Raw genomic sequence first — 22,717 nt, 5'->3', positions numbered from 1 at the left:
CACCTACCTCATTTTTTGACAGGACTCACAATGAATGCCACTGCCAAATACTCTAATGCAAGTAGTCTTTGAAAAATGTAGAATTATCAGACTTTGCAAAAATCTCAAAGACCAGCAGATGTCAGCAAGAGTTAGTTTTATATGCCTTTTTATATTCATCTAGTGATCATTTCTGCAGGCCACATATGAGACTCCTAATAAAGTCATTAGAGAGTCCCTGCCTATCTCAAGAAATACTTTGGATAACACTGTTTCCTAAAATTCTGTACTGGATATACTGAGAAGCAGTTAACCAATCACAAAGATATAGTAGGAGATTAATAAGAATGGGGAAATATTTCTGAATGGTCTCTGATAAGAAATATTATCTGGAGATGTTGGATGACTAAAATAAATACTTATCATTCAGAAGACATGAATAATTGAAATAATATAATCAGGTGATGTATAATACATTTGGCAGTTGTCTGTAATCACAGGGAATTTTAGATATGGTAAGTTCTCCCAAGCCAAGTAGCAGAACACCACATTCATGTCTCTGTTATGATCTCCTTCTAGTCAGCAACATGAGTAGCAAATAAATCACCAGCTCTCTCATCCAGCTAAGAGTAACCCCAACAAAAAGACCTTATACAGATAATCAATTTACAACAGTTAATTTAGAGACCATTTGAAGTTATAATGGCACTGAAAAAAGTGACTTATGACCATTTTCCACACTTATGACCATTGCAGCATCCCCATGGTCACGTGAACAAAATTCAGATACTTTGCAACTGACTCATATTTATGACATTTGCAGTGGCCCAGGGTCACGTGATCACTTCTTGTGACCTTCTGACAAGCAAAGTAAATGGGGAAGCCAGATTCACGTAACAACTGTGTGACTGATTTAACAACTGCAGTAATTCACTTAACAACTGTGGCAAGAAAGGTCATAAAATGAGACAAAACTCACTTAACAAGTGTCTCACTTAGCAACATAAATTTTGGGCTCAATTGTGGTTGTAAGTCAAGGAGAACCTGTAGCTGGATCTCTGGATCATGGTTCAAGATTCCTCAAGTCTTTTATTAAAGTTAATGGCACCTCCATATACTATACTTGGGAATAATAATAATAATAATAATAATAATAATAATAATAATAATAATAATAATAAATAATAATAATAATAATAATAATAATAATAATAATAATAATAATAATAATAATAATAATAATAAGAAGAAGAAGAAGAAGAAGAAGAAGAAGAAGAAGAAGTTGGAAGGGACCTTGGAGGTCATCTAGTCCAACCCCCTGCTCAGGCAGGAAACCCTATACCATTTCAGACAAATGGCTGTCCAGTCTCTTCTTAAAAACTTCCAGTGTTGGAGCATTCACCACTTCTGGAGGCAGGTTGTTCCACTGGTTAATTGTTCTAACTGTCAGGAAGTTTCTCCTTAGTTCTAGGTTGCTTCTCTCCTTGACTAGTTTCCATCTGTTGCTTCTTGTCCTGCTTTCAGGTGCTTTGGAGAATAGCTTGGCTATTGCAGTGTAAGATAATATGTAATATCAATAAATCAAAGTAAGCATCTTCATACATATTTTTCTAAAGTAGCCTCATACCAACACTTGCCCAAATGTGTAAAATATATGAGGGCATTTTCCTATTTTACAATAACATAATATCACACCATGGAGCTACTCTAATGTAACTGGATAAATAAAGAGCTGAAGTATAAAAATTTATAATACTTAAAACATACTAAAAATTGATTTAAGTCAGACATAGGATATGCTTTATTCCAGCTTGTTTTAAATAAAAAATGAGGTTAGATTTTATTGTATTCATGTTCATTTAAACACTTTTTACCTGTTATGCAACCAAAAAGCAGTCCTTTGTTTGACAAGACTGACTAAGGATCACTGCTCCTCACTTCAGGCTGCAATTCTAGGAAATATTGTTAATCCTGATTTCTAGGAAAGACTACTGTTGCTATATGAGCTGCTGACACCAGTTTCTGCCCCCTTTCCTTGAAATCACATTAGGTCCACTTGCGGAAAATTAAATAATGTATATTGAAAAAGAGCCAATTATATGAAATAATGAAAATGAAAAATTTCTGCAGATCAATTTCTGAATGTTCTTCCAAAACCTAGTGGCACATGAATACTGTTTAAAATGTTCCAATGCAAAAAAATAAAATAAAAAAATAAAGTTCCCTGTAAACTGATACTTAGATTTTTGTAAAAGGGTAAACGGTTGCTGGAATTGGGTATGTGTAGTTTAATGAAGAGAAGGGTGAGGGGTGACATGATAGTAGTGTTCCAATATCTCAGGGGCTGCCACAAAGAAGAGGGAGTCAGGCTATTCTCCAAAGCACCTGAAAGCAGGACAAGAAGCAACGGATGGAAACTAGTCAAGGAGAAAAGCAACCTAGAACTAAGGAGAAACTTCCTGACAGTTAGAACAATTAACCAGTGGAACAACCTGCCTGTAGAAGTGGTGAATGCTCCAACACTGGAAGTTTTTAAGAGGAGACTGGCCAGCCACTTGTCTGAAATGGTATAGGGTTTCCTGCCTGAGCAGGGGGTTGGACTAGATGATCTCCAAGGTCCCTTCCAACTTCTTCTTCTTCTTCTTCTTCTTCTTCTTCTTCTTCTTCTTCTTCTTCTTCTTCTTCTTCTTCTTCTTCTTCTTCTTCTTCTTCTTCTTCTTCTTCTTCTTCTTCTTCTTCTTGAAGAAAACCATCTGAATAACAAATTGAATTAAAAGTAGATCATTATACGATAATATTCTTTCCCAAATAAAAATTATCATGGAATATTCTATTTATTGATGCAATTAATACGTAAGTGTGACCACTTACATTCTCTCCCAAATAAAAATTGTCATGGGATATTCTATCTATTGATACAATTAATATGTAAGTGTGGCACTGAGTCTTAAGTTCTTTCATATTCATCATTGCTGGGTACATGTTCATTAGTTATAATGGTTTTCCTAAATATTACTTTTTCAGTTATTAACCTTCTTCTTTATATCATGGTTTCAAAAATAATACAATGGAGTTGAAAGTGGCCATTTGGGCCATTGAGTCAAATCTCCTTTTTAGTTTAAGGTATAAAGGAAAGCATCTCTCTCATAGGACCTCCTGCACCCACAACTCCTGCTCAAAAAGCAAGTGGCAGTTGTGGCTAGGAAGGCCTTTGTGCAAGTTCGCATTGTGCACCAGTTGTGCCCTTACCTGGATCCTGAGACCCAATGCATGGTCACTCATGCCCCAGTCATCTCTTGGCTGCATTCCTACAATCCATGAGGCTACTCTTCAAGACTTTTCAGAAGCTGCAGGGAGCTCCTAGGACTGTACCTATAACAATGTGTGCAAGCTGCATTGCCCAGCAGTTGACTTCTGGATCCAATTCAAAGTGTTGATTGTTACCCTTAAAGCCCTACATGGCAAGGGGTCCAAGGCATCTGAGGTGCCATCTGTCCACAATGGGACAAGTCTGCTGCAGATCTCATCTGCTAAGAAATTTGAAGCAGGCGGGGTCAAGGAGAAGAGCCTTTTCCACTGTGGAACATTCTATTACTGAAAGTGAGAGCTGCCTTCTCCCTTTTGGCCTTCCGGAAGGGTATTAAAGCCTGGCTTTGCTGGTGGACCTGGAGCCCTGAGGGTGGGTGCTTACTACTAGAGGTGGCTGACAGGGTAAGAAGACTTCATCCTTGTCCCGTCTGCCTCTTAGCTCTCTGTAAGGACCTACCTCAGCTAAGCCACCCAAGAAAGCAGGCATTGTCTCAAAAGGAACTTTTGTTAGGGGCAAGTGATAGCAGGGAAAACAAGGCGAGGTCTGAGGAAAACCTGCAAAAGCAGTATATTAAAAGCAATATTCAATACTCTTCCCCCAGAGCCCCAGTGTTCATTTGAATGCCAGCTAATCCACAGGTGGCATTGTGTTTTGGTAACTGGGTTCTTTGGCACGTTCTTTCAAGGTCTCTCTCTCTCTCTCTTTCATTTCCTTCTGGCTCCAAGCTCAACCATCTCTCAGATAAGGGTGATACATTCCATCCCCCGGGGGAAGGGCACAATAGCAGGACAGTCAGAGCATCCCCAAACATCTCCCCTCCCGACAGAATGGCAGGCCTCAAAGAAAGGTTACGGATTCAAGAATAGGCATAGGGAAACAATGTATTTCTTTGGGGACACTATTTTAGTGTTGGATTTAGTACAGTTTTTAATATTTTAATCTGTGTAGTCTTTATTTTTTAATATTTTAATTATTTTTACTTGTTTTATAACTTGTAAGAGTCACCTTGTAGGGAAGATGGGCAGCATAAAAAATTAATTAATAAACCAACAAAATCTCAGGCAGGTTGCTCTGCTGTCTTGCCTGAAGGAAAATCCAACAGTTCTCTAGATAACAGTTCTACTGCCAACCTTTAGTTTATTTTAATGTGGTATCATATTGTTATTCTAACAATTTTCCTATTGCTGTTTTTAACTTATTAATGAAACCAGAGGGCAATGAGCCCAATATCCCATTTAAAGCCCTGTATCATAAATAGGCAATAGCTATATTCAGGTGCAAATAGGCACTCCTTCGTAGATTGTTACTTTGTGGTAGTCAAGGAGCTTGGGCATCCCAGTTATGCCATCAGCTACTCTGTTAGCTAAGTACATTTCCAGCATTGCCATCCATCCTAGCAGATAGTAGAGAAGGAACCAGAGTAAATAGGATCTACTAAATAAAGAAATGAAAACCCAATTCGCCAAGAAAAGCGAATTGACATTCATAACCAGTTCAATGTCAGCATGATAATAGAAGATATCATCTCGAGATCAGAAGGTGTTGAGTGAACTACTCTGGCCAGAGGCAAAAAGAAAGTTCATTGTTGCCAAAATAAACACACCATTGGTACAAGGAATATCAGAATCATGAACCAAGATAAACCTAATGCTGTCAGAACAGAAGTAGTGAACTGAAATAGATGAAATGGTGGCTTCACATTGCAGAAGCATCAGATATATTGTGGACAAGAACATTACAGAAGAAATGGAAGAGCCATCATTGTTAATAAAAAAAATAATTTGGTAGTTGGATACAACTAAAAATGATAGAAAATTCAAGCTTAGGTGACGCCAGTCTACAAATTGGTTTATGCTTCTACCTCAGATGAAGGGGAGGTGGAAGTTGAACAGTTTCATGGAAGGTTGTGGCACTGTATCAACATAAAAACAAAGAAAGACGTGTCAATTATAGGAGATTGGAATGCCAAGAATGGTAATAAAATAGCATCTACAATAATCAAAAAATTTGGACTTGGTTTATGCATTGAACCAGGAGACAAAATGACAACAACAACAACAACAATAAAGTTGGAAGGGACCTTGGAGGTCATCTAGTCCACCCCCTGCTCAGGCAGGAAACCCTGTACCATTTCAGACAAATGGCTGTCCAGTCTTTTCTTAAAAACTTCTAGTGTTGGAGCATTCACCGCTTCTGGAGGCAAGTTGTCCCACTGGTTAATTGTTCTAAATGTCAGGAAGTTTCTCCTTAGTTCTAGGTTGCTTCTCTCCTTGATTAGTTTCCATCCAACTAATACACTTTTGTCAAAAAAAATCCAATATTTACAATAAATACCAATCTAAAGGAATTTTAGACTTTATGAGATGGACCACACCAAATTAAACAGACTACTGTATATACTGTGTAGCCAAAAATGGGTTTGAACTTCAGTTAGCACTTATCCAGCATTTGCTGACTGAGTAGACTAACTGCTCAATCAGCAAATTCTGGATAGGTGCTAAATGAAGTTCAAATCATAAAACCATGTTTGCAAAATGAAAGAAACAAAATCATTTACAAAAGTTAAAGCAAACAACAGTACCAGATAACAACCTCAGTAACACTCTATATGATTATATAGTGAAGGCAAAGTACCACTTTAACCGATTTGATTAATATAACAACTGAAGATAAACGGAAAGAAAAGGATTATAGATTATTGCTGTTTCCAGTTTAAAAAGTTACAACGGAGATGGATGTAAGCACGATACCAAGATCATATATGATAATTTTGATCCAAAAACTCTGTGATTCCCTAAATTTTAGGGGGGGGGCCCAGGGGGGATATTTGCAGTTTGAGGATATATTGTGAGCACTCTCACAAAATAGTTGCTGTATAGATTTGGCCACATAAAAGACCTAGATCCAGAAGGCATACAAAGCATTGGACAGGAAGTTCCAATAATTTATTTTCTAAGTCTGCCTCTGAAATCTATCTGGAGGTGAGAAGTATTGTTGGAAATACAGGTTATGTCTGAGACAGGCCTTTGCAACATGCTAGCTGTATGTTCTTTTTAAAATTAAAATGCCTTAAGAGTTCAATAAGCTTGGAAGTTTGGAGGGTGGCAGGAATATATGAAAAGATACATTATTGACCTTGAAATCTTGCTTCAGTCTTAAGTCATATCATTTATAGATAAGAGATATGCAGTCATTTGTACAACAATTTTGGGGACGAAAATAGAATATAAGATTGGAAGGTGATCATCTAGTATATATGAAGAGCCAGAGTGGTGCAGTGGTTAGAATGCAGTATTGCAGACTAATTCTGCTAACTGCCAGAGGTTCGATCCTCACCAGTGCAAGGTTGACTCAGCCTTCCATCTTTCTGAGGTCAGTAAAATGAGGACCCAGATTGTTGGGGGCAATATGCTGACTCTGTAAGCCGCTTAGAGAGGGCTGTATAGCACTATGAAGCGGTATACAAGTCTAAGTGCTTTTGCTATATGCAATTAAAGTTTTAAATCTTATAGTCAGGCTGAGTGGTCACTGGAAAAAGAGAATTTGAAATAGTGTGGTACGTGGTACCAGAAACTTATTTTATACAATAGCTACCAATCTATACATTATTTAGTAACACTGAGTTTTCAGTATAATACTGAAAATTACTTATAAGAACATTTTATCTCTGAAATGAATTGAATATATTTGTGAATTAATCTGTATAGATATTGCATCTTGAAGAGAATAATGGAGTCTTTCCACTATTTGTTTCACCTGCTTTAAAAAGACTGATTCTTTGAAGAATCCCCAATGCAGTTCAATTTGAGATAAATTTAGCAATCCAATTAGTGTAGAATCTCTGTATTAATCTGTTAATTAATGGGATCGTATATTCCTATGGAACATTTTAAAAGTGTCCTTATCTGCAGTGCTAATTAGATGTGTAATTTAATGCCTTTAACTGATTTATCAACAGCTCAAGTTGTTTGTAATTTAGGATTTGGGAACATCTCACCACGTACAGAAGGTGGAAAAATATTCTGTATCATCTATGCCTTACTGGGAATCCCTCTCTTTGGTTTTCTGTTGGCTGGAGTTGGAGATCAACTAGGGACCATATTTGGGAAAGGGATCGCCAAAGTAGAAGACACATTTGTCGTGAGTATGCTACATACATTGTTCTGAAATATGATTTAGTTCTGTAATTTTGAAAATATTTTATTACAGATATTTGATTTTGGTCATGTATTCTTGGTTAAAAGTCTGGCATAAAGTAAACTGTGCATATTGTATTATCTTTAGTTTTAAAATAAATTCAGTGTTGCATGCAAATACATGTTCTCTTTCTTATTCATCTTTGTCCTTGTCCACTTTAATACTAAAAACATTGATGGAAAAAGAGAAGAAGCATTTAATTGTTCACTAACAGCCTTTCACCTCTAAATGACCTCTTATTTAGCATCAGGAGTTGTGTGTCCATGTGTCCAAATAGACATTTAAGCCAACATGGCTTATATATACAAGTCTGTAGAAATGGTAATAGTTGGGATAGAAGGATGTGATTTAGATCACAAGAAAAAAAACAGAGGGCTAATATTTTCACTGGTCTTGAATTTAACAGAGCTTCCCAACTACTCTTCAAATCAAGCAAATAAATTGAGGGCCCTAAATTATATTCGTTTGTCTAAACATCTAGTTTGACCTAAGACATTCCAGTTTGGTTAGCTCTTGTATGGGAGACATTCAGAGAATAACCTGGGCTGTACGCTAGATGGAAAAAACCTGAAAACATATTGAGAAAGCAATGGGAAAATATTTCTATATTGTGCCAAGAGCATAGTAAATATATGGTTGACATCCAGGAGTCTGTATTTCAGGAGGCAAGCCACACTGAAAGCGAGCTTGGCAACTGACATGTATTTATGATGGTTGTAGTATCCCGGGGTTATGTGATCACTTTTTGCGACCTTCTGACAAGCAAAGTCAATGAGGATCCCAAATTCACTTAATAACCACGTTACTAACTTAATAACTGCAATTATTCACTTAACAACTGTGGCAAGAAAGGTCGTGAAATTGTGCAAAACTCATTTAAAAGCTGTCTTGCTTAGCAATGGAAATTTTGGGCTCGATGGTGGTCATAAGTCGAGAACTACCTGTACAGTTTCCACGTTCTCTTCAGGCAAAACACAAATCAGTGATAGTTACTGAACTTCTACATGGCTTACGTCCATTTGAGAGATACAAAGATTTTCCTAGAGCAAACATATGATGATAGAGATCATGTACACCAGTTGGTTTTATGAGCTCTGGTGGCATAGGGTTAGAATGCAATATTGCAGATTAACTCTGCCCACAGCTAGGAGTTTTGATCTTGACCGGCTCAAGTTTGACTCAGCCTTTCATTCTTCTGAGGTTGGTAAAATGAGGATACAGATTGTTGGGGGCAATATGCAAATAATGCTTATATTGTAAACTGCTCAGAGAGTACTGTAAAGCACTATGGAGTACTGTTTAAGTCTAAGTGCTATTGCTATCGTTATTGGTCCTACACCAATTATAATACTATTAAGAGATCCTAAAGAGTATGTCTGTGAAGGTAGCTTAAATCTATGAGACAGAATTTTGTGCTGTGGGCACAATGTGATTCTCTTAATCAGGCAGAGAGTTGTTGGGATTTCCCTCAAAAAATCTCTTGGTAAATGTTTGCTGTATTTGAAATAGTGTCCTGTTTTTGCATTTTACAGGTACACTCTTTTCAGGTCTTCCCTTAGAAGGAGAAACCCTTTCAGCTTTTTGACCTGTATTTAATATCCTGTTTCAAATTTATGACATTTTCCTAAATAAACTATCAACAGTTCAATAAAACAAGTAATAGATAGAAGCTTGTTATTTTTTATTTATTTTTTATTTTTTATTTTAATTCCATTTATATCCCGCCCTTCTCCGAAGACTCAGGGCGGCTTACAAGCTTAGCAGTAGCCTTCATTCTATGTATATGCCTGCTTATTAGGGCTTTCACACACACCCCCAAGCGGCATTATTACAAAGTCAGCTTAATTGCCCCCAACAATCTGGGTCCTCATTTTACCTACCTCGGAAGGATGGAAGGCTGAGTCAACCTTGAGCCTGGTGGGACACGAACCTAGAAATAAGGAGAATTTTTCTCACAGGGAGAACAATTAATTAATGGAATAACTTGCCTCCTGGAGCTGTGGATGCACCAGCACGGGAGATTTTCAAAAACAGATTGGGATGATATAAGGTCTCCTGCTCTGAGTAGGGGGTTGGACTAGAAGACCTCTGAGGTCCCTTCCAGCCCTGTGATTCTAAGTTCTATGTTACAATGAAGAACACTCTGTGACTCATATTCAGTACAACAATTATCAGTGGAAATAAATTACTTGAATACAAAATGTATTGAAATCAGATTAGAGTATTTTATGTAATTACTCCAACTTTTGCCATCATGAAAAAAGTATGAACATTTTGTATGACGTACAATTTTGTATTTTTGTTATCAGAAAATTTTCTACTTTTTATTGGGAGAATCCTTCCTTTTTTGAAGGAACTATTGAAGAACGGTAGATTATTATTAACAATCTGTAGTGAAATGCACTCAAATAAATATTCATTTAAATATTATTTATATCACCTATCCACTGTTTTTTTTTCCTTTCTCTTTTCTGCCTATTTGCAGAAGTTTGTTGACATGATGAATCTTGAAGTTTCTATAAAGTACATGAAAGAGAATGAGAATAAATTTGAAATTTAGCTTCCCTCTGCTCCCATTTATTCACTGCACATGGTTGTAATTTTATGGACAGTTACTTGGCACTGAATCCCATTGATAGCAATTACATTCTCCTAGATAAATATCCATGGGAGCAGACAAAGTTCATGATCAATGCTTGTATGAAGACTTACCCATCTACTGTATTTTGTTTTCACCATAAACAATTCCATGTATACTTGGTGGGTTTGATAGTGATAAAATATTTCTATAGATCCACTGCATATCTGCTATAAATACTTTACAGAGAAATGTTGAAAAACCTTTTTTTTTAACTTGTGATTTTGCAATGGCTTTAAACTATTCTGTCACCCTTTGATCATACTATTAGAACTGTTTAGCCATCTATTTTGATTTAAAAGATGGTTTCACCCAGGTTTTAGTAAAAAGATTTACCCATTTTATAAATGCATACCTATATATACCTACATGAAATAATATTACTTTACTAATAATGGATAATAATAATAAATAATAATAAATAATAATAAACCCTTTCTCTCTCTTCTTCCATCCCCTGTGTTTATTCTTTCTTCTTACCACAGAAATGGAATGTGAGTCAGACAAAGATCCGCATAATATCAACAATAATATTCATACTATTTGGCTGCGTTCTGTTTGTTGCTCTTCCGGCAGTCATTTTCAAGCACATAGAAGGCTGGAATACATTAGATGCAATTTATTTTGTAGTTATCACCTTAACAACAATTGGATTTGGTGATTACGTCGCAGGTAATGTTATACCAAGTTCTGTATGGAAAAATAAACCATATACCTTTATTATGTATATAAATGCCTTCTCAGTGTATATTGTTGCAAGGGACACTTCCACTAAGCCCAGTATTGATCTAGCAGTATTTTTCCCCAGTGTACCAGACTGGTGTTTTCTCTAGGTCTCCCAGTTAGAATTGAAATAGAGACTTTTTGAGTGCAACATACTTGCTACATTCAAATATCTATTTATGTCCCAAATCTTAAAGTTGCTTCAAGTTTACCAAACATTTCCCATGAGAAAGAGTAACATTCAATTAATGAATTAACTTTAAAGCAGTTTAAATAAAGGACCATCAGGTTTTTAGGTGCTCTTGTATATGCCTAAATGATGGATACAGGTCAATATCCAAGCATTAAAAATGGACAATATCTTGAAAAATCCCTAAATCTTATAAGTTTTCATTGCTCTCATCCCCAAGATCTCTTAGCAGACATTGGCATTCTGAAATTTCACAAAATATTATGAAATAACATGGAAATTTCATAATAGTTTTCTCATTCAATATGCAGCTGTTATCTGGGAATTTCATGTTTGTGGGCACTCTCTTGCAACTCCTGTCTGGAAACTAAGATAAACTAAGATTCTGTTAAATATTCAAGTTAGAAAAAATTAGGATGTCTATATAATTTGTGGTTTATAAGAGTGTATCACATCTGCATGGTAGTGTAACAATCTTGTAAATAACACTGTGCATAGATAGATCCATACTATACATAGATGTATGGATCTATCTACATGGCTTCTTCAGTTTTCCTACCTGTCTGTGTTCAATTGACAATTCTTACCTCCAGCAATTCTCTTATTTATGCAGATTTATTTTCATGCTGTTACTACATATTATACAAGATGACACATAATCAATCGATTTGCAAAAGTGAATGTTGTTGCCATATGAGCTGCTTACAGAAGGCAGAGAAAAAAATATAAGCTTGAGAATTGGCCTCATACTCATGCCTTGTTATTAATATATATGGGATAGATCATAAAAGCCAGTATTTGTATGTCTGGATATGGTGTGCTGTTATATTTTATATTTATATTTGAATATAAAACATATTTAGTTTGTAAGATGAAAATGGCCTCAGTAACATATTTTTTTCTAGTCTGAACGTTACTTTTTCCTATGTATAAAGGTGCCAGATATACACTGGGTTCTATACCTATTTTGAAAATGTCAGTGACTTTCATGCATTAATATGTATTATAGGAAAATGGACCTAGTTGCACTTGCTTTAAAACTGATGTCTTTTTCAGAGCAAGAACATTATTTTTGTCTTGTTTTTATACACTAAAATGTATATCCTGGTTATGTTTGTAGTAAGAAGATTATGTACCAAAGGCCACTTAACTGAAACTGGAGCACCAAGTACATTAGTAGTCTCTACCATTATCCATTAATATAGTAATTTGTCCCTGCAGCTCTCACAGTTTTTATATTTTTCATTACTTTAAAGAAAAGCACAGTGATTAGTATAGCTTCTGTGCATCTGTGCTATTAATTGTTGTTTCTTCTTTTTGCTGTACCTTGCCATCTTTTGAAATAGAAGGATGGATGGGAGGGAGGGAGGAAAGGAGGAAAGGAGGAAGGATTCAAGAAGAACCAGTTCCCAAGTAGAGAAGGAAGTAAAGGTAAAGGTAAAGGTTCCCCCGCACATGCATGCTAGTCGTTTCTGACTCTAGGGGCCGGTGCTCATCTCCGTTTCAAAGTTGAAGAGCCAGCGCTTGTCCGAGGACATCTCCGTGGTCATGTGGCCGGCATGACTAGACGCCAAAGGCGCACGGAACGCTGTTACCTTCCCACCATAATAGTCCCTATTTTTCTACTTGCATTTTTACGTGCTTTCGAACTGCTAGGTTGGCAGGAGCTGGGACGAGTAACAGGCGCTCATTCTGTTACATGGCACTCAGGATTCGACCCGCCAAACTGCCAACCTTCTGATCGACAAGCTCAGCATCCTAACCCACACTCAAATGACAGAAGGTGGGATTTGGAGCCCAACATGCTTAGAGATGGTTTCTCACAGCAAGGGAGGTTGCTCCGTCTCTTTCTCATGCCTGCAGGCAGGGCAAACACCCTGTCATATGCTTAATGTCTAAGGTATTGACAGGGGTCTTTGCTGTTGTCCCTTCCTCCTTCTAAACCAACTAACAGGTTGCTTCCTGTTGCTCATCCAGGCTAAGGGGAAGAAATGCTCTATCTTAGAAAAGATTAGTTATCGTGAACTAGACAGAACTACCTTAGACAACACCACTGAAGTCAAAATTGTAACTTCCAATACTGTATTTCAAATTCCCAAGTGTTTTAAAAAGAGAGTGGGAGAAAATAGAAAAAAGTTTAGGCTTCAGTCCTCTGTGTAATTAAAAACAACAGCAAAATTTTAGGGACATTAGAATGAGAAATCTCAGATTTACTATAGTGTAATTTTTAACCTATGAGAGAGAAAAATAAATTATAACTTGAATTGCTGGTGTAAATATAATGTCTTTTTATGGAAGAAAGAAACCTAAAATAATTTTGTTCCAGGCCAAACACCCACAATTCAAAGAAGGGGTGGTTTTATTTGCTTCACCAAAAAGACTTGCAAACACATGCACTCCCAGTTCAGAGATAGATTCCCCCCCCCTCCCCAAGTTCATCAAGTTTGACTTACAATAGTTCCAAATCAAAGCAGCATGCAGAAGAACAGTTGGGTGGAGTCTAAAGGTTTGAGCTTGTTGCAGATTCATCAGCCAGTCTAGGTTTAAAGTCAGAGTTAGGCCCCCAGATCACTACCCTTTCCTCCTCCTTCACATTGGGACGAATGACACAACAAAGAACTTGAGTATTTATTTTTTTATTATTATTTTAATTCCATTTATATCCCGCCCTTCTCCGAAGACTCAGGGTGGCTTACAAGCTTAGCAGTAGCCTTCATTCTATGTATATGCCTGCTTATTAGGGCTTTCACACACCCCCAAGCGGCATTATTACAAAATCAGCTTAATTGCCCCCAACAATCTGGGTCCTCATTTTACCTACCTCGGAAGGATGGAAGGCTGAGTCAACCTTGAGCCTGGTGGGATGCGAACCTGCACTAATTGCAGGCAGCTGGTGTTACTTAAGGAGGCATTAGCCCACTGCTCCACCAAGGCTCAATATTGAGAGATTATAAGCAACTAGGCAATAAAGTTAAGGAGCTAGGAGCACAAGTAGTGTTCTCATTAGTACTCCCCACGAAAGGCCAACCCCCATTGAGGGCAAAAAAGAATTCTAGAAATAAAGCACTGGCTAAAGGTTTGGTGTCACCAAGAAAACTTTGGTTTCCTGTATCAAGTCAAAGTATACAAAGTGGGAGTTAACAAGAAGTTGTCATTAGTGGCGAGCTTATGCCTTCTGCTCCATATTAATAGAAGCCGCTCTGCTGTAACTCATTTAGTAGGACAAGACTCTTTCCATGTGAGCAGATTTACTGTGTCATGACACTTTTTAAAGGAAGTCCTCACTAGATGAAGGTAATTGGGACAAGAATTTCTGTACTAAGCTATGTGGTCACAAAGCATGTCACATTGCTTACCTATGGCCATCATGGCAATCCCTGTTGCTCTTGTTAAATGAGAATTAGGATCATTAAGTGAGGACCTCCTCACAACTTCCTTCCCACATTGGGGAAGCTGGCAAATCTCAGGCACCTCACAATCAGGCAGGCTGTTCAGTAGCATACACAAATGATTTTGGGTCCAGGTGTGGCTGCTGGCAGGTGGGGAAGGGTGTGCACTTATACTGGTAAATGGAAATGTTTTTGGGTTGGGGGGGTAAGCTGCTACTAGGTGAGAGAGACTTGCCTGAGTGACTTGTAACCTTCCCTTCTGCAAGCCAGCTACACACACACACACACACACACACACAAACACACACACACACACACACACAGAGAGAGAGAGAGAGAGAGAGAGAGCATTAAGGATGTTCTTTGGTCCAGTTTCTAATTTAGATTACAATCCAAGTTAACCAAGACCGTGTTCATCCCATAAATTTGTAGCTGTGTTTTATTTTAATTAATTTTGCAAAACATGAACCATTTTGAAATATTATTCTGCAAATAATGGAAATGAAAGTATCAAATACAAATTATATAAATTGGAGCTTTTGTAGGACATAGACCTTGGATGAATAATGAGTTATGCATGAGTACAATCAGGTTCAAAGACTGGTATATGAAGAATTCAAAAGACATTTACATTAAAAAAAATTATGATCAAAGTTTTAAATTGTTCCTTTCAAATCAATTACATTACTTATTTGGGATGCTAACATTATTTCTATTTCTATTTTGTGTGTCAGCTTTTAATTTAAGACAAATAAAGAATTTGGATAACTTTAAACAATGATTTCATCTACTATTAATATGTGTTTTGTAAAAAAAATATTAAATATCTGAAATCATTGTAGAAGAATTTACACATTGTTGTATAAACCTAAGAGTTTATCTGTAAAAGGCAAAGGGAATTGCTTGAAAGACAGGAGGAAGAGCCACTGCCAAAACAGAAGGTCAGATAAGCAGGACTTGAGCCTGAGGAAGGAAAATACCTTGAGAAAATGTCTCAGATGAGACACTCTCCAGGGTTCACACAAAGACAGAGAGAGAGAGAGAGAGAGGGAATCGCATTCTGAATTGCAAGAGCCTATTACTGTACCTGTTACACTAAACATAGTCCTTACCTACCTATATGGCATTGGTTTCTTAGTCTGGCCTAGCTTATTGGGAGGAAAGCCATGGCAAATCTAGACAGCACATTAAAAAGCAGAGACATCACCCTGCCAACAAAAGTGCGTATAGTCAAGGCTATGGTCTTCCCAGTTGCAATGTATGGCAGTGAAAGTTGGACCATAAGAAAGGCTGAGCGCTAAAGAATTGAGGCCTTTGAACTATGGTGCTGGAGAAGACTCCTGCGAGTCCCTTGGACTGCAAGGCGATCAAACCGGTCAGTCCTAGAGGAGATCAACCCTGACTGCTCTTTAGAAGGCCAGATCCTGAAAATACTTTGGCCACCTAATGAGAAGGAAGGACTCACTGGAGAAGAGCCTAATGCTGGGAAAGATTGAGGGCAAGAGAAGAAGTGGACGACAGAGAATGAGGTAGGCGTGAGCTTAAATGGACTCCAGAAGGTGGTAGAGGACAGGAAGGCCTGGAGGAACGTTGTCCATAGGGTCGCGATGGGTCGGACACGACTTCGCAGCTAACAACAACATTACCTATATTTGCTATAACAGTATAATATACTTGGATTGTTTATAAGAACTGTCTAATTGGCACTTCCCAAACTCGAGTGTACTTTCCCATATATTGCAAGGTAGCATCAAAAACGTATATCATTTTACTATGTTTATAGTAAAAAAAAATACTTTCAATTCATGGATAAAGGGAGAAAGCGTCAGGTTGGTTCCAACTAGGTCCTTAGGAAAGGAAGTCCCTCAACTCCATTTCATTGAAGTGATAGCTCTTTTACTAAGGATTAGTGGTTGCAGCTGAAGCAGGCTAGAACTAATGTTCCATCACAAAGAGTTACAGATTTTCCCCTTCTCCCCAGCCCTCCTCCCTTGACCGGTTTGTCTTCATCCAATGGTGTGCCATATGGGTCTTTTGGGAACCCGCTCGGATGGTGCAGTTCGTATTCCTTTGCCAGGCTCTGCAGCCTGGAAGACTGGAACAAGCTGGTTCTCACACCTCTGCTTTCTGTCAACCCTGTCACCCCTTCCCCTCTGGCTCAACTCTGCCCTCTACCTGCCAATTGCTTACTTCCACTTCCCCCCCCAGCCCGCTAACAATTTATGGGAGATGACAGAAAGTACAAGAAAATAGGAATCGGAATGAACTCAAATAAAAAGTTTTATCTACAGTATCTCTATCATATCTTTCTGATTTTCAGTCTCTGATTGTTCCCTAGATAAACAGAAGTGTGAAGTGGAAATCAGTGTTTAGTTGAACTGATCTTTGAATCTGGTGCCTTTGCTGGAAAATAGTACAATCACCTCTAAAATATAGGATCAGGTTGCCAAGCAGGTTTTGGCTACTGTTGATAGCAGACTAAATGTTTTGTTTGCATTTCCAAGATTTTATTTGATAGTCTGATGCATTCTGTTTATAATGCTTCTGCTTTATTTATTTATTTGTTACAGCATTTATGCCCTGCCAGATTTAAATACATCCATTATTAGTGTCAGTAGACTGCCTCTTAGGTTTAATATGTTGGTGCTGATGACAGGATTGCCCACTGGCTGAGGACTGGAGCAGTGGCCTGGAATATTAAGAGGAAGATTTTAGCAATTTCACTAATTCACTGGAATGAATGAAATTGCTTAACTTGTAATTGAAAGTACTATTAAACATGCATGAGAGCTTTTACCTCATGTTGCCATGAAATGCCAAAAATACAGGAAGTCCTCATCTTATGTCTTTAGTGGAATCTGTCTATTATGGTTCTCAGTCGTAATGATTGCAAAGTGGATCATCACGTGACAGATTCAATCTTATGACCTTTCTCTTCTGTGGTCATTAAGAAACCCTATTAGCAAAAATGCTAGCAAGCATTTTTGTTGAAAACTGGAAGTTTTATTTTATTTATTTTTTATTTTAATTCCATTTATATCCCGCCCTTCTCTGAAGACTCAGGGCGGCTTACAACTGGGTTTTGGCAGAAACAATGAGTCAGGTGATTGCAAGATGCTACAAATGGCTGTAAATGAGAGCTGGTTGCTGAGCATCTGAAATGCAATCATACGACTGGGGTGTGTGTCCGTGTCCATAAAAAATTTGGAACTGGGTTCTGAGTGGTTCATCTTAACTTTGAACAGTCACAAAGCAACCAGTCATAATTTGAAGAGTACCCGTATTTTGTGCTTCAATCATTGGAGTGAGTTGCTTTATTACTAGATGACACAGAAAATCCAGAAACAGGCATCAATCATAAATGTAATGTAGGAAATAATAAATTTTACATTTTAGTCATCGTTTGTCAGAGTTACTTAGATAACAAAAGTTTTGGGATGCAAGGAAAGAAAAAAGGTAAACAAATTACAATGAAATTAAAACATAGTGGACCTGAATACAGTGTGAATTAAACACTAAATTTCTAAAATGCTTAGTGGGGGGAAAAGCTAAATGCTAAAGAGACAGAGTAAATGATGACTAAAAGGATTACTAAAGTAAATTATTACTAAATAAAGAGTCAAGCTATTCTCCAAAGCACCTGAAGGCAGGACAAGAAACAATGGATGGAAACTAATCAAGGAGAGAATCAACCTAGAACTAAGGAGAAATTCCCTGACAGTTAGAACAATTAATCAGTGGAAAGACTTGCCTCCAGAAGTTGTGAATGCTCCATCACTGGAAGTTTTTAAGAAGAGACTGGGCAAACATTTGTATGAAATGGTACAGGGTTTCCTGCCTGAACAGGGGATTGGACTAGAAGACCTCAAAGGTCCCTTCCAATTCTGTTATTCTGTTATTTAAAAAGAAACAGAAATCTTCTTTCTGTCAACCTTAAGAATTTCAGAGAGAAGGATACTGAACCACAAGAATAAATGAGCTATGTTCAAGGCAGGATCTGAGCTCTCTTGGCCCCTTTTTAGATGAGGCCTCTCAATGAGAGGGCTTAGATATTAAGCTCCACCTCTGGGCTGCAGGAAGTTGGGACAACCAGGAAAAAGGGGTGGCCACACAGCCCTTTCTTCCAGCAGCAGGCCTGAGTTCTCAAGGGTATCACCTCAAAGTGCTCCCTTCCACACAACCTCACATTCCATCGCCTGCCTCCCAAAAACTGTGCTGTGTCATGCCATGTATTTCACCAGCCAGATATTGTAGTCCTACCCCACACATTAAGAATTGTTGACTACCAGTCTAAACAACGAGAGAGTCAGCACAGGGAGCCTTGTGTGCTTGCAGGCCCTGAAGTATTTTATTTCCTTACCTTCACCTTATTTAGGTTGTGGTCTGTATTGCAGATGGGATTCTTATCTACTGTAGTATATTTAAGGAAATTTTACTATAATTTATCACAGTAAGCCACCATCTTGGTAGACAGCAGGCTTATACCTATGATAAGTTCCAAATATTTTGCCAAATATGATGATAGAAAGCTTAATCACAGCTGGAATATAATGTAACTGGTTCCCCTGCTGTGGAAGGACAAGGGTTTCTGAATTCTCTTCTGTGTTCTGAGCAGCATACAAAATAGCTTTCTGTTTATCCAAGGCAATGTTTCTCAACTTCAGCGACTTTAAAATGTGTGGCCTTTAACTTCAAATCCACACATCTTAAAGTTGTGGAGGTAGAGAAATGCTGATCCAAGGAATGAAGATGATGGTAACAGAAAAAGAGAGTTGGAAGGGACCTTGGAAGTCTTTTAGTCAACCTCCTGGTCAAGCAGGAAAGCCTACACCATTTCAGAAAAATAGCTGTCCAGTCTTTTCTTAAAAGCCTCCAATGAAGGAGCACCTACAACTTCTGGAGACAAGTTGTTCTACTGGTGAACTTTTCTCACTGTTAGGAAATTTCTCCTTAGTTCTGGGTTAGTTCTCTCCTTGACTAGTTTCCATCCATTGTTGTCTTGCCTTCTGGTGCTTTAGAAAATTAGAAAATAGCTTGACCCCCACTTCTTTGTGGCAGCCCCTCAAATATTGGAACACTGCTATCATGTCACCCCTAGTCCTTTTCTTCATTAAACTAGACCAGGGGGTAGGCAACCTTGGCTCTTTTATGACTCGTGGACTTCTGGGAGCCAAGGTTGCCTACCCCTGAACTAGACTATACCCATTTCCTACAACCAATCATAAGTTTTACCTCCAGGCCCCTAATCATCTTTGTTGCTCTTCTCTGCACTCTTTCAAGAGTCTCAATACTTCTTCAATAATTTTATTATGATTATTGAATATTTTATTAGAGTTTTCAATATAGTAAAAGATCCATCCTTACATCATTTTTCTTGCTTTTGTACCTTTCTCCATTGATGTTTTGATGATTCATGGAGTTTTATTCACTCTTGTTCAATTTACTAATACTTATATATGAAAAATATCCATTGCATCCTTCCCTAACTGCAGTATTCACATGCTCTTAGATCTAAGAGGAAGCAGTTGACAGTTAATTGATACGACCTTTAATTTTCCTTATACTTTCTCCCAAGAAATGTAGGCATTAAAACCAATGAAAGCAACATTAAGTCTAGTCTAGTCTAATGAAGAGAAGGATGAGTGGTGATATGATAGTAGTGTTCCAATATCTCAGGGGCTGCCACAAAGAAGAGGGAGTCAAGCTATTCCCCAAAGCGGCTGAAGGCAGGACAAGAAGCAACGGATGGAAACTAACCAAAGAGAGAAGCAACCTAGAACTAAGAAGAAACTTCCTGACATTTAGAACAATTAATCAGTGGAACAACCTGCCTCCAGAAGCTGTGAATGCTCCAACACTGGAAGTTTTTAAGAAGAGACTAGACAGCCATTTGTCTGAAATGGTATAGGGTTTCCTGCCTGAGAGGGGGTTGGACTAGATGACCTCCAAGGTGCCTTCCAACATTATTATTATTATTATTATTATTATTATTATTATTATTAGTAGTAGTAGTAGTAGTAGTAGTAGTAGTAGTAGAAGAAGAAGAAGAAGAAGAAACCATGGTTTGTTGTATACTTCTCTACCTAATGGTTAAGCATGATCTTTTTACATATTTTGTGTCTTTTCTCTCCAAAGCCCATCTTTCATCAGTGAGAATAGTCTCCATGAGAAACAAGCCTGTCACCTTTTAGTATAAATGCCTATTGTAAATCTTACTAACTATATTTACCAGTTTGTTATGCTAATAACTAGCTGGCAGCTCTTTCCCTTCCTTTCTTAAAATTTGGGAGAATTACTGTTAATTCCCAGTCTTTGAAGACTCTGTCAATATAAGTACCTAAATAAAATAAAAATGGAAGGTTTAGGAAGAGGAAGGTTGCTGGATTCCTATATTTCTACCGTAGTAGAATTAGTGGTTGGAACCAGCTGACTGGAGGGAGCTGTTAGAAAGTTCACAGATCTCCTTTTATTGGTGTCATTGGTTTTTGGCATTGCTGGTTTGTTGGGTGGTTGTTTGGAGTTGATGGGGGAAACTGGGTAAGAACATAGATTGTTAATATGACTGTAGTAGGCTGATTTCCATGAAAATTAAAAATGAAAAGTAAAATCATAGGTTGGCCCTTGCTGTTATAGAAGGAGAAGGTAATTTGAGCAGATCCTTCTGGGTAAGACAGTTTAATGGAGAAAGTGTTCTGTTTCAAAGCAGATGTTTTTGCTTCCAAAAAGGAGAGCGCACAGTCATGGAATACCAAATCGCAGTTTAGCATGATGTTCAAAAACCTATTGATTTAAGAACAAGTTATCTTTATCACTGAAATTGCATTAAAGCTCTAAACTTTGCTTGGGATATAATTCTATTTGTTCATTTAATGTTGAGTTGACTTCAGTCTTACCTGTGTCCTATGAGTCAATAACTACTAATAAATAGTGGAAAAAAATGTAAATGACTGGTAATAGGTATCCAATACAAATCTATATTTATTTGATTTCTTTTTAGGGGGATCAGATATTGAATATTTTGACTTTTACAAACCAGTTGTGTGGTTCTGGATTCTGGTGGGTCTTGCATATTTTGCTGCTGTGTTGAGCATGATTGGTGATTGGCTAAGAGTTATATCCAAAAAGACCAAGGAAGAGGTAAGGACCTTCCAAGAAATTTGCAAATTTTTTTATTAATACTGTAACATTTTAATGGGTTTTGCCGCTTGCTATTCTCATAAATAGCCTAGATTGGACATTTATGTGTCATAAGTATTATTTGTATCAGTATTTATTATTATTATTGATTCAGGTTTTTTTACCTCACTGCAATCCAACGGACAATGAGTATCTTACCAGTAGAATAAACAAAAATACCAAAAAAAATTTAAAAAAGAAAACCCATAAAACTCAAACAAAGAGATAATGACCCAAATGGTGTTTGGAAATGTTGGATGTTTAACATCTTCTGGAAGGTATCCAAGGAAAGTGTGGATCTAACCTCAACCCGAGATCATTCTGGCACTGCCACTGAAAAACAACACTTTCCATTGTCTGACCTCCCTCCAATCCTGCAAAAGTCAGGAACAATCATCTATTTCTTCTGCCACAATTGTAATAGACTGACTTCTGTAGGAAGATGCTGGTGAGCATCTGAGTTGATGCATTTTGTTCCAAAGAATTATCAGATTGTTTCTAAATATGGCCCTATAGAGTACGATGATGGCAATGATAAGGGCACATGTTACAAGGTCCTCCTGTCCCAGAAAAGCCACAACTAGCTCGTCAATCAAACCTGCATTTAATCACTCTCATCCATCCCTGCATGGTCTTTACCTACTCTTATTTTTATTTTATTTTTTTAATTTTAATTCCATTTATATCCCGCCCTTCTTCGAAGACTCAGGGTGGCTTACAAGCTTAGCAGTAGCCTTCATTCTATGTATATGCCTGCTTATTAGGGCTTTCACACACACCCCAAGTGGCATTATTACAAAGTCAGCTTAATTGCCCCCAACAATCTGGGTCCTCATTTTACCTACCTCGGAAGGATGGAAGGCTGAGTCAACCTTGAGCCTGGTGGGACTCGAACCTGCACTAATTGCAGGCAGCTGGTGTTACTTAAGGAGGCATTAGCCCACTCCTCCACCAAGGCTTATAGCAGGAATTATGAGTCCAAGAGAACTTAAAGCCATGGAGCTGCTTCTTCATGGACAGTGCCTCCATCTCTAGAATAATTTCTAGGTGTACAAGAAAATCCTAATGTACAATTTTTTTTTACTTTTCAATATTACCCTTTTCTCTCCCATCTC

General features: G+C 37.7%; 1 protein-coding gene across 1 annotated transcript in view; it reads left to right on the top strand.

The window, feature by feature from the left end:
• KCNK2 (potassium two pore domain channel subfamily K member 2) overlaps positions 1 to 22,717 on the top strand; it is a gene marked incomplete at both ends in the record, with an annotated part of 107,487 nt that overhangs the window by 69,528 nt on the left and 15,242 nt on the right. Inside the window, 3 exons of the mRNA XM_081312896.1 lie at positions 7,248 to 7,429; positions 10,610 to 10,796; positions 21,424 to 21,563. Coding sequence (XP_081169022.1) covers positions 7,248 to 7,429; positions 10,610 to 10,796; positions 21,424 to 21,563 — 509 coding nt within the window. The remainder of the gene's footprint in view (positions 1 to 7,247; positions 7,430 to 10,609; positions 10,797 to 21,423; positions 21,564 to 22,717) is intronic.

The sequence above is a fragment of the Vipera berus genome (assembly GCF_964194415.1).
Source record: "Vipera berus genome assembly, chromosome: 1".
Taxonomy (NCBI): domain Eukaryota; kingdom Metazoa; phylum Chordata; class Lepidosauria; order Squamata; family Viperidae; genus Vipera; species Vipera berus.
This window is presented reverse-complemented; position numbering and strand designations above follow the sequence as displayed.